General features: G+C 38.1%; 1 protein-coding gene across 1 annotated transcript in view; it reads right to left on the reverse strand.

Moving 5' to 3' along the window:
• The window catches only part of galnt18b (UDP-N-acetyl-alpha-D-galactosamine:polypeptide N-acetylgalactosaminyltransferase 18b), a 92914-nt gene that overhangs the window by 26743 nt on the left and 52947 nt on the right, over nt 1-13224 (reverse strand). Inside the window, exons 5-6 of the mRNA XM_080458750.1 lie at nt 12692-12889; nt 12328-12442 (exon numbers count right to left, since the gene is read on the reverse strand). Of these exons, the coding sequence (XP_080314876.1) occupies nt 12328-12442; nt 12692-12889 (313 nt within the window). The remainder of the gene's footprint in view (nt 1-12327; nt 12443-12691; nt 12890-13224) is intronic.

The raw sequence follows: 13224 nt of genomic DNA on the forward strand, positions 1-13224 counted from the left end.
AAAACTTATGTATGATTAACTTATTAGTTTGTTTTAGCTTGAATAACTCTAACTAAAAATAGTTTAAAGTTAAATCTAAATAAAACTGATTATCAGCAGGAATACAAAAGTTATTTTAGTTGCATTCTGTTTGAAATAATAACTTAAAGTTTTAATTTTCAGTTATAAATTTAGTTTGTGGATCCATCTTTTCCAAACACCCCTGAAAACCATTGTCTGACAATATTTACCTCATGATGCTCCATATATGAGCAGAGCAACTGTAAATTTAAGAATTTAAGAAGGTTTTTCCAAGCAGTTATTGCGATGCCATTGTTATCATCTAGTACATCTGGTACATATGAATGTATTCTGCCTTAATCCAGTTCATAGTTGGCCAGGGGGGATTCCGGCCAGATCACCAGTTAATCACAAGGCAGAGAGCGAGAGAGAGAGAGAGAGAGAGAGAGAGAGAGAGAGAGAGAGAGAGAGAGAGAGAGAGAGAGAGAGAGAGAGAGAGAGAGAGAATAAAACAGTCACATTCAAACCTAGAGCCACCAATTAACTGCAAAAACATGTTATTTTGAGTGTGGGAGGCAAACCAGAATCACTTACTATTCATACTGTTGATAGATCCTTGATATTTCATCTAACAATAATACTACATAACATTCTATAATTAGATTTCACAGAGGTGTAGTCTTTATGTTTTCCATTAGGTCACTGAACCGTGCTACGAATGCTTCTGTGGAAATGATTTTACAGCATCTACGTACGGTTTACTGTAAATCAGATTTTGCTCATTGTGCATTCCGGCGTACTCTGTGACAGTGCAGATGAGGAACAGAGTGGAAGCACCAGAGAATTTATAATATCTGGGAGGACTGATATCTGGAGAGGCACAAATCCATGCATCACTCCTGCCATGAGTCACTACGGCAAACAAGCTGGAGGTGTGGTACATTTTTCTGTTAAATATCATGCCTCTTGGTAAAAACTGTCAGACTTTGAAATGCCTGTGGGTGGAAGTATGTGATGCATCTAAAGAGATGTTCAGCCACATTATCAAAAGGAAGAGCCCACAGGTTTCCTTTAGTTTACACAAAGAAATAATAAGGGAATCACTGTTTGGCAAACGTCCACAAACTGGAGTCCTAACCTATAGAAATGAACAAATCCTTTCTTGTTAATCTAGAGTGAAACACGTGTTACAAGCTTAGTTTTTGACGAGAAAATATGGTGACAACTTGTCGATAAGAAGTGTCAAACTCGAAAAGAAATGCAACACCAAAGGAAACAGCCGCACTCCTGACAAGACGAGCAGAAATATAAGAACTTTCTGCTCTAACTATTCCTGTGATTCACCACGCAACTTCAGGATTTCTCTCTTTTCATTTAATACTTGTCTCTGTATCTGAAGCTATCTGCTTTCATCTCGCTGCACCACTTCTTCTGTCCCTCCAGAAACCCTAACTGGCTTGAAAAAAAAAAAAAAAAACACCCTAATATCTTCCGCCGCATTCATTTTACATTTCCTCAGTAGTTTGTGATATAAAAAAAAAAAAAAACCTGCACATCAAAGCACAGACTTGCTTTAAAGGTAAAGCTTAGCTTCCTCTTTCGCTGCCCAGAGCATCGAGTTAAAGTCGTGCAGACAAACAGTACAGAGTTTCAGCTGTACGTGTATCAGCTCATGCTGCCTGTTGCTTGAAAGGGGGAACGTGGCTCCCGTCCTCTCCACAGAAATGCTCAACTATTTACAGATGAAGACAACAGAGTGATGCCGAGTATTTTTAGACGGAAGGGCTGAGTTTGTGTAACTCGAAAACCCGTTATGTATCCATCTATCTTCCATACTCTCTGTATCTTTATAACCTGGTACTTGTTACTTGTAACTACCACACCGAACGCTCAGTTCGACAAACAAAGGCAAACAAGCCTTTATGTTCATATCCCCAGTTTCAATGGAATATTTTACCCAAGAACATTCGACCCACTTCATCATTCGCTAAGTTTGGGCAGCTTATCTTTTACCCTATGATGAACTGTTGTTGTTATGAATAAAACTGCCTCGGCTCACACTCAGTACTTATCTGTGATGTCACTTAAATGTAATTGAGAACACCCTTTGGGACACTGTGGTTGTAATGTGTTGCTTTTTATTCTGCCTCCATCTGTCATCATAATGATAACTGTCATTTTGACCTTTGTTGTTACTTACTTCGTTGTATTGTGTTTGGACCCCTTTGAAAATGAGATAATAGATCTCAAGGTGTTTATCCTTGTTGTTGACAACAATGACAATAAGGCCTTTCTCAGCTGACGCTTGCAGGAACGCTGCACAGGCTTCCAGTCAATCCACGTCAAACGCGAAGAAAAACACACTTTTTCACCTGGAATCACTGTCGAGCCACCAATTAACCTAATAAACATGAGTTTGGATCGTGGAAGAAGAAAAACTGCTCAGAAACAAACAATGCAGGAACAAGATAGAGCTGCACGATAGGTATATATATTCAATAATTTTATATTGTCATAATGGTATGATTTGTCATAAATACAGACACTTAATTATAAAGACCAAATCCACGCCGGCTCTGACTGGGCCATGGTTCTTTTCTCCAGTTTGTCCATCAACATGTGTGTCTGTAGTTCCCACAAGCAACATTTTAAAAAAAGAAGCAACGTGTTCACTTTCTTCTTTTTGGGAATTTTTCCTCAAATTCTGTGCTTCTAACTTTTGCTATGTAGCAACCAGATATAAAATCATATATATTGGGCTAAAGATTGATAATGTATGTTTTTTTTCTTCTTTAAATTAGTTAATCACGCACATTTTTGGGGGGAATCAATAGAGATGAATCACTTTTCTTTCATAATAAAATTCGGTCATTTTGAATTTGAAGAATGCAGAAGCATAGTGCATGTAAACATTATTTATTGCTGCGCAGTCAGTCTTTCATGATATGTATATTGCACATGTTGATTTATGATATAAGCAATAACAATAAAATTGCAATATACTGTACTGTGCACCCTACCGCAGGAAGCAAACAACCCGAAGATTTACCCAGACCTCTGTACTGTGGGGTGACAATGCGAAAGATTTCAATCCCATCGCACGATTCCTGATCCAATTTATTGAATATTTAGTAAAGGAAAACTGTGTACGTTAGTATGAAACAGATTCAGACTTGAACTTCATCATGTAATTTTTCTTTTAGAAATCAATCTCACAACGTCATAACCATAAAGATCTACACTAGTCAGCTCACTACTCTCTGTCAATTCTACAAGCTGCAGAAGAAGATCCTGATCCTGACTTAGACTGATATGTGATTTAATTTGAATTTTTTTATTTTTTTTTACATGGCGCCTGATGATCACTGAGCAGCGAAGCATTTATCCCGTGTCGCCTCACACTTTCAACTGCTGATTGCCTCACCAGAGTGAGTAGCGTCCAGCAAACAGTGAAAGGCTCATTTCAAACTCGTATGTGCAAAGAGAGATCATGATCAAGGTCATGCTCATTTACCAGAATACATGGAAAATGTAGTAAACTAGCCTTTTCTTCGATGTGAATATCATCCTATAATACAAAAGAACTTGCTAATGGATGTTTTCACCATGTTCTCTGCCTCACCATCACACCTGTTGTGAGCACATATAAAGCATGGCCAAAATATATTAAAACCCCTATGACAGTGATGCTCAATAAGTTTATCAGTGGACAGACTGAATAACATTATGGACGATAAAAGCAGCAACTAAATTCTATATTCCATCTTATAAAGAATGACGTTGATGAGACAGTTATTAGTGGATGCCCGGGCTTGATTAGAGCAGAGGGAGGAGGGGGTGAGCGTCACTCTTACTCACCACAATTGATAATTCAAATGCAGAGATAAACAGTCAAGTACAGAATAGATTTCTAAAACCTATTTATTCATTTAACATGTTTTTTGTTTTGTTTTTGCAGTGTGAGCACTGTTTGTGTACCAGTGCTGCAGCACCAATCTCATTCAATTCGACAGCTTCATGTGAGGATTATGACTTCATTTGAAAGATTATCATACAGACTACATGTCTCAGTGGTCACTTTCTTAGCATTCATCTACTTTGTCAAAGCAGAGCATTGGCAATTAGAAAATCTATGTATAAGTCTATGTATTTTTATTCATTTAGTTTACCCGTCCATGCTAAGTGCCCCTTTCCAATGTCAACTGGGATAGACTTAATCCCCTCTGGCTCTATCTTAATTATTGTGGATATCAAAGTGTGTAAAATAAGTGGATGGATTTCCTTGAATTGTGAATTTATTTCCCTTTTTTTCAGGTCTGGGGACTATCAAGTATATGCAAATATTAGAAATTGAAATTTAATATTCAGTTTCAGGCAGAATCTCCTCATATAGCGAGAATGTCTCTGAGTTGAGTCCAAAATTTCACTTTCTGTGTGGAATTTCTCCTTGTGTGCATCGGGGGATTATCTCCAGGTACTCCAGTTTTCTTCAGACCAGAAACCATTCTATCCATTACATTTGTCCAGATGCATCTATCATGGTACATTTTAGGGGAAAACTAAATAAAAAATACAAGCACTTTCTGTGTTGTGAATTAGTGAGAAACAAAAACAACTACAGTCACCTGCTGGTGATTAATATAGAAGCAGAATCTTCAAACTTTAATCTCTTCAAGGAGGCAGTTGATCAACTCCCAATTTATTCTGCAGCAGGATGACCTCCCACAGATGATCATAAAGAACGGTCTAGAATCCTGTAACAGATGGTCGGGGACTTTTGGGAGTACATGAGAGACTGAGGACGCAGAGAAAGCCTGAATTCAGGGAAGAGCTGTGTAGAAATGTTGGGAACGACCTGCCGAGTGTGTTAAAGATGGTTGAGAAGTGCACCAATAGGACCTGTTGAGGTTTGGAGTTCATTTGGTTTACCTCTCTTTATGGTACTATTTCTGCACAGTGTTTTATATTTTGGCCATTTCAATACAATTAGCTGTTTTCATATGAAAAAGGCCCACTGCTGAGAATTATATGGGGGTTTGAAACAGGCTGCAACTGCTGTGTGTTCATGTTTTCCACGACCGTCCACCGCCGTGTCCTTTTGATATTTCTGCTGATTCTAACTTGGCTGTGGATGTTGCCCTTGAAAATAAATTGCTAATGAAGAATAAATGCATATAAATGTAATTTGTATTAGACAGGGCCAAAGTAATCTATACAGACAGCTATGTGAAGACTCATTGCCCTGAATAATTAATGTACAGCCAGCTATCAGATCCTGTCTATAGCATGTGCTCCTCTGAGAATGACAGAAAGTCACTGCTGGTGTTAGTCTGTGCTGAAGTATAACAGCAAAAGTGCAAACATATGAATTATCCACCAAACATACTTTACAATAGATGTAATCACATAAAGTATTTGATGTTTGACAGTGAAAAAAAACCAATAGTTGATATCGCACAGAATTAAAAACAGTATAGACAGATCTTAAATATCTATATTTATGGCTCTCAATCACATCCTGATCTATCAAAGAATTACATGTATAAAAACTGGCACAAACCTGTGTGGACAAGTACAGTACGTAGAACCTAAGCTAAGCACTGAAGATTGCATATAACAGATATGCCAAATAACAGACACTGTCCGTGAAGCATGTTTGCCTCCATGAGTGCTGAGCATCAGACGTGTTCATCAGACTGTGCAAAATACAGGGAGGACCTTCTCATACCAATCCTAATCGATTCATTGACAAAGTGATTGTCAACACCAGCAAATACTTTAATTGCTTATGACTGCAACTGTTTCAAACACATTTGAAAAAGACCTGCACATCTGCTCAGTTTCCAGCAGAGATACTGCTTTAATTGTGATGAGAGGCTTTGTTTTCCTATTCAAGGACTTTCATCCTTTTATAATAATAATAATAATAATAATAATAATAATAATAATAATAACAATAATAATAACAACAACAACAACAACAATAATAATAATAATAATAATAATATCATTATTATTATTGCTTTTGACATTTCTCATTAAATACTCACTAATGGTATTACTCTTTGTTGATCACCAACACATGCAAACACATGCAAATCTAATGTATTTATTTGTTAGAGAACTGAATTGAGCATGAATTATACAGGACTGAAGTAAATCAGGCCCAAAGTGTTAGAATCCTGCAGCCTCTTGCAGCATCGCTGAGAAGAAGTACACAATGTCTCTTTGCTGGTCTGAACATTAGAGGTCCAACCAGCAGCAATTTGAGATGGGGTTATTACAGATATATAAACACATGTTCTGAACCCTGATCAGTACAGTACGGCTGGGTGGAAATGAAATTGAATCCACTAAGAAATGCATATTTTTTTTACTCAGTGGAGAGGTTTTAATAAATGGAGTTGCGCAAAAGTATTAAAATCAACAAGGGCATTCAATAATATAGCATTCTTTAGTTTAAACAAAAGATGAAATTTAGTGTTGTTATAAAAGTTAAGAAACATACCCTGGAGCACCTGCCACGTACAATAAGTGATGAAATATAGTGTAGAAATGAGTTCTAATAGAAAACTTCTCCATTTAAAATTCCAGGGGTGTGTCTTTTCCCTGTAGGATTTGTATTTCTTGTTTTTTTAATCGATGATAAAAAGAAGTAAATGGAAATCAAAACTATTAAACATTTTATTAATGTTAAATTTATTGTATATTCCAGGGTGTGTGTGTGTTTAAGACAATCATCACAGCTTTATGTTCATCATTTAATGCCTTGCCAGATCATAAACTCAGTGTACCTTTCTTTTTCTTTTTCTTTTTTCAAAACCCTTCTGACCTTTTTTCCCTTGTCTGAAGGCCAACAGGACCTGGCAGCTCATCTGCATTTATTGGGTTGACCAAGCTTTCACTGCCACCTGGACTTTAATGTGAACCTTCAGCTCCTCCTGAGCCCAAGGCCCAGCCACCATTACTTTTTGTAAATAAAAATAATCAACTTTTTTGAAAATTCTGGCTCAGAGTTTGTGTTGGCATATAGTTTCTGTCTCTTGGTCAAGGAAGTATTGGTATTAAAATATATATATATAAAAAAATAATTAATTAAAAAAAACAAAAAAAACAAGGCAAGGTAATAGCTGGAGAAGAGCTGTTTTTTGTTGCCCATAGATCCTAAAAGCCATAAATAATATCTTTTAAGTGAAAAACATAAATAGGTCCAGCGATGTGGTTATATCTAATAATATCTAAAAATTCTTGAGAAAAGATGGATGGCGACAGAAAACCTTACAATGACATAAAAATAGTTATTTATTTGTTAAGCTATAATTACTGTACAACAAGAAAGCGACTGTCGTCCATGAAGCCATGGTATTTAGTATCAGAGGACTGAATAACTCTCCACATTACCTCTGTTTCTCATTGACTGTCCTGTTGGTCTGAGATTCCACAGTTGCGTTGAATAGATGTTCAGCAGCGCAGAGGTCATGAAACCTAATCACTGCTCTTCTACACTTACAGAATGGTACAGCGTTTTGTTATTCACCCTGCACAGAAATCCGTTGTTTGCATTTTTCATACAAAGAGGAAAGTGTATGAATGGTAAAGCAGAGCGTGAATACCGACTCCAGCCTGAGTTGATTTCTCCTAATTAATTTTCAACCTGAATGCAGTGGTTTAATTTTGACCCTTTTATTTCTGTCTGGTCCACTGATCAGATTTGTCATGTGTACTTCTCAGACCCATAACTTGTAGACGGTTTGAGATATTTCAAAAACTCAAAGAACAGGTACTTTGCCATAGGATTACCGTGGCTCCCAGGATGACAGTCCATCAACGAAACGCATATAAGATCTGCCAGAGGTTGTCTTTGTTTGTTTTTACAATTCTACAGCCATGAAGATAAAATTGTGTGATTACAGTGATCGTAGTCATAACAGCTGGAATCAACCGAAACTCGCCTTTTAAATAAATACAAAATATATTTCCATTCAGAAAACTTATATATAAAATGTAGATTATGATAAGAATAAGAGAAAAGAACAGATCTATTTAGCATATTCACTCATTATCTTACTCTGCTGTGTTCTACTGTTTGAGGTATAACACATAGATACTTTGCAGCCATGCCATACAGTTATTATTACGTCCCTTCATAACTCATTCATCAAAAGGGCAGCCTGTGTGACTTATTTGTTCAGAGCAACAGGTCAGAGTGTCCTGTGTTTGGTAGTTGATCACACTGTGCAGGCTGGCAAGGTCTGATCGATGATGTCCGTAATTTAAAATATTATAGAAGAATAAAATGTCACAGTGAGGACACAGCCTTGGGTTTACATTTCTCTGTCTGTGATTTATTCTATATCATAAGTGTGCTGTTGAAATAACTATTTAAAATGCTCATACAGATTACACTTTCTTTATATGGAATATAAATTGCATGCAGAGTATTTGGATCAGATCTACTGTGTAAATCATTATTCTGACAGTAATGGTATTTTATTGCCACTTCCATAAATACTGTGCACAAAGCCTGCTGCATAATTGTTTTTCATAGCCCTCAATGATACTCATCCCTCAACACAACCTTGTTGGCAATGGCTGAGAGTGATGATGTCAGCTTTGGTCTTGTTGTGATGTATCGTCCCAAGCTGGCTGCATTGGCGCACTACCCAGAACTCGCAGGTGTTTTGGGAAATCTTTTATATTATAATTCTGTTTCAAGGTCCAGAGGCAATTTTCTGTATGTTGTTTTGTATATTCTTCCTTCAAGGGTAACCTCAAAAAACTATACGTTAGGTTCTAATCAACTTTGTTTCCTTGAAAAGCAACTGAATACCCAACGCAGGGAGACAACTGTTGTGGTTCTTGCACCGCACTGAGATTTACGGTGGCATACTTGCCCACTCCAAGACCCACTCTTCATAGGTTTACTGGAAGACACCAGAGATAGCAGAATTGCCGCTTCCCTGCACTCACATGGTCTTTGAATCTGCTCGGCACAAAAAGCATATGTTATAACAACTAGGTTGCAAAAATAGATTAGCTCCTCTTTCTGTCAAACACCTACTGAGTGAAAATAAATATTCATCTTAAAACCAAATTAGCGTTAGCTGGCAAAATATGCATAGAAAAATATAATTTATCATTCAAAATATAGAAATTTGTCAGTCGTTTTGGAATAAAAGTATGACAATAATAATAACTGTAATCACATGAGCACATAGCAATCAGAAGCAGCATACACCCACTACCATTTTGAGACAACAGACTTACAATCTGTAACATTTGCATTTCTGTCAGATGGGGTAGAAAACCAAACTCAAACCTGACAGATGTGAATTCCTAAAAGTTGTGTTGAGTCAGTTTGGGTGGATAGAAGTATTTTTTTCCCCAGAGGTAATTAATAGAAACACACCACCAAATGAATATGACTATTTCTTGTTTTAAAAGAAAATAGGACTTGCTAAAGCTTTTAAAGATGTTTCATCATGAAGTTGGAATCAGTTCTGTCTAATAGTGTGTAACATTTCTGGATTTTCTTTCATACTCCCAAACTAGTTGAAGTGTTGTCCACTCAACATTAGTGGCAGGATCTCTGTGAAGACTCTCAGCCATTCAGGTCATGGTATCCTCAAACCAATGAAGCCTCTTGAATGAATATGACTTGGATTACTGATAATCTTAACAGACAAGGATGACATAGTCTGATTTTGAACTGAAACAATGACATAATATTGCACTGAGATGACCATAATTTAAAATCTGAAAATCTCAGTCTAATAAATGAACACCCCTGAGTCAACTGACGCTTGGTTTTGTACAAAAACGCTTGGGTATGTCTTGTATCTTTATGGAAACAGTTGTACATATACTAATTGAATATGCTTTCCAAGTTGTGAAAACATTTCATTACATGTTTGTGGGTCTCAATATAAAATATCTAACTTTTTCCCACTTAGACTTTTTTTTGTTGTAGTTTTAGGTCCACTGTGTTCACCCAGTATGTTAAATTGAGTAAATAATTGTAGAATCACAGAGGCGAGGTTGCGCTGGAAAAAAAAGACACCAAACATTCAAGTCATTAATGTTGAAATATAGAGACAAGATCAAAAGTAAAATTTACCCCGTGACTCCAAAGAGTTTTAAACGCGCTCTCAGCAATAGTTAGATAGTGGTCTTTAAAGATATAGAAAGACAGACTTGTTATATTTCCACTTGCGATCAAATATGTGCAGAGAGCTCCAGTTCATTTCACCCTGACACTACCACGGACTGCCCTTTCAAACCCCAGCCAGAGCCTGCAGCCTGTTGGCCTGGCCTGTGCGTGTCTCTGAGGATTTGTCAGCAGCCAGTCTGTGTACTGGCAGGTGGTCTGGAGGCATAACCAATGCAGCCCTGACACACAGGCAGGCAGGGAGGCAGGCAGACAGACAGACAGACAGACCTCCAGACGGACAGCCAGTCCCTGCCGGGGCTCTGTGGGATTGCTAATCTGGGCCTAAGCCAAGGTCCTCCAGTGTTGGAGCTTCCAGCTTCCCGTGTCACCCTCTGTTTTAAAAACACTACATTACTCCAAACAACACTCATCTCCAAACCTCCAAGCAAGGACGAATTCTTTCACACATACTGGAGCCAACTAAGCAAACAACACAATAGGGCAAAATTAAACCTGAATCTAAGACATGAAGCAACAAACCAGAAGGATAGTTTAAAATGATTGCATGTGATTAAATCATCAATGTGTCCAGTTTTAAAACAGTCAGTGGGCCTATTATCGGCATAAAAAAATTCAGAAAGTATGCAATTTCTGCAGGAAAATTACTTACAAGACTAATCTCTCATTCTCAGAGCTGATTGCATCTCTGCCATTAGCGAGGATGGATTTTTCCACATTCGCCATTCTGTCATAAACTTGTCTCCATTTCCTCCTCACAATGCAATCGAGTGCGAGTGCATCTGGGGAAGAGCCGTCCCTCGCTCCATGCTGTTATTGAACAGGCCGATAGCTGCATTAATGGTCGAGGTACAGTACATGTGTGGTATCATTAGCCATTCCTAAGGAGGGCAATTCTGTCCGCCGCCCATCTGCGTGCAGCGCTGCTGAACTGAAAGCACACCAAATGATTTTCAGCTCCCAGTCAGGGCTGATGATGGTGTACGAATTAATTATAGCACTGCAAAGAAGACGCGCCACAGCGGCAAAGGCAGCGCATCTCTCTACTGTGAACAATGTTACCATTCGGTTCACATCACGGTGAGAACAGTAACAATGACTTTGAGCCCCACGAGCCTCACGTGTGCTCCTGACAGATCAACCAGGGAAGGAGGTGATCATTCAGACTTCAGAATTAATTAGCAATGATCATTTGTTCTAACTTAAACTACACGAGCGAGAGAGAGAGAGGGAGAGCAGAGGGATTAATTTTCTCTCTGTTCACTTCCTTCTGAGCATTGGCATAGCTTCACACTTGTTTCAGAGGATGGGATTTGAAATACAGACTCTTTTATTTCTATTGTGAACAAATCAGGTGAAACACACATGGTGGTGGCTCAAATGTTGATTATAAATAAAGTATCTGCTGAATTTGAACATTTTTAGGTGATGATTGATTTATTTTTGGTTCATTCATAAAATCCATTCACATTCATATTCATAAAATCCAACCTACAAAAACGTGCATCGATCAAACACAAGTCAGATAGAAACATTTTAATTGACTATATTCAGTTCCTGTTTGGGGCTTATTCAAAACTACACGATGAGACATCCAAAACTGTATTTTATGAAAATCTGATTAGAATCCTGACATAATATAATAGGAAAAAACTCTGAGTGGAATATAGTGGTGGCCTCAAAGTGGGAAGACTGAGGTTTCTCTGGGCCAGAACTTTTTGTGTCTTAGGAAGAGGACGAAGTACTTCCTCTCGTGGTGCCATGTGCCAGAGCAGAGCTGCCTAATTATGGGAGGGTCAAAGGGAGCGCCTACTTTAATTGGGACTTGCCAAACCTCCAAAGACAGTATATAGGACAGACATACAATAGATTTTGTACAGATCAATTAGGAGAACCAAACACATGTATGAACGGTGAAAACTTGGAGAAGTCAATGCGTGCACAGGCACAATCGAACCACGTGTACCCTCCCTGTGAGGCGAGAGTGTTGACCACTTACCACAACACTGCTTCAAATACTGTGCTGGACCTCTGAAGACAAGCCTGAGAATATCTGTGACTTTGCTCTAACACACAGTAAGTGTCAGTATCACAGTATATTTTTCACATTATATGGATGATCGATTGCCTTTGGTCAGAGGAGAGACTTTATTACTCACCCTGATGCCCAGCTCAACATTTTCTCCGCCGTACACCTCCATGCCTTCATCCAACAGACCAATCTCCTCAAAGTACAGCCTATCCACCACAAAGCAGCCAATCAGCGCCGGGCTCCTGAGGGGATATCAAAAGATGGAGATCAGCTTTATTTGTTGCTTGCACAGGTAATGTTAGGATGGCACAGTTGCTATAGTTACAGCAATGAGAAGAAAATATAAGTGACCTTGTACAAGATATAATTCACTCATGAGTGCTGTATGAATTGCTGTTTTAGATGCGTTGACAATTGTTTATTTCATTCTATTCAAGAAACATATAATGTAATTTGATTCTGGCAATCGAGTCACTGCAATGTTCACTTACTGTATTGGTGCACTCTTGTTGCCTCTGTGCCACCAGGACTTGGGTGGATTGAGGTAGCGACACCAGAGCTCCCAGTCAAAGCCCTGGGCTGACAGCGGGTACTCTTCAATCTCGAATGTGTCATACTTGATGTTATCGAATGATGGGGAGATTATTCGAGTTCTGTCCTCTTTAATTCTCTGCAGAATGGGTTCAGCCCTGCAAATATGAGGAGAGAAAGTCATTTCACTGTGTGTGTGTTAGGTTTGACAGGCTTTCTCCATTACCGTTGTCATCACGCTTGTCATGTAGGGGACTTCAAAAAGAACAATTTCACAAGATGAATTCGCTCCAATTTATTATTCTGTCAAGGCATTAATATCCATTTTTTGACTTGATATTAAATTGGTATTTTTATCATAATATGAAGCGATTAGATACCCTTGCTCCATTTTGAACAAACAATTTAAAGACATTGGTGCATAACAACATTATATAGTCTCTATATCTGAATATAGAGACTGAATGACCATTTAGAGTTTTTTTTTTAATTT

This window comes from Lipophrys pholis (assembly GCF_963383615.2).
Source record: "Lipophrys pholis genome assembly, chromosome: 2".
NCBI lineage: Eukaryota > Metazoa > Chordata > Actinopteri > Blenniiformes > Blenniidae > Lipophrys > Lipophrys pholis.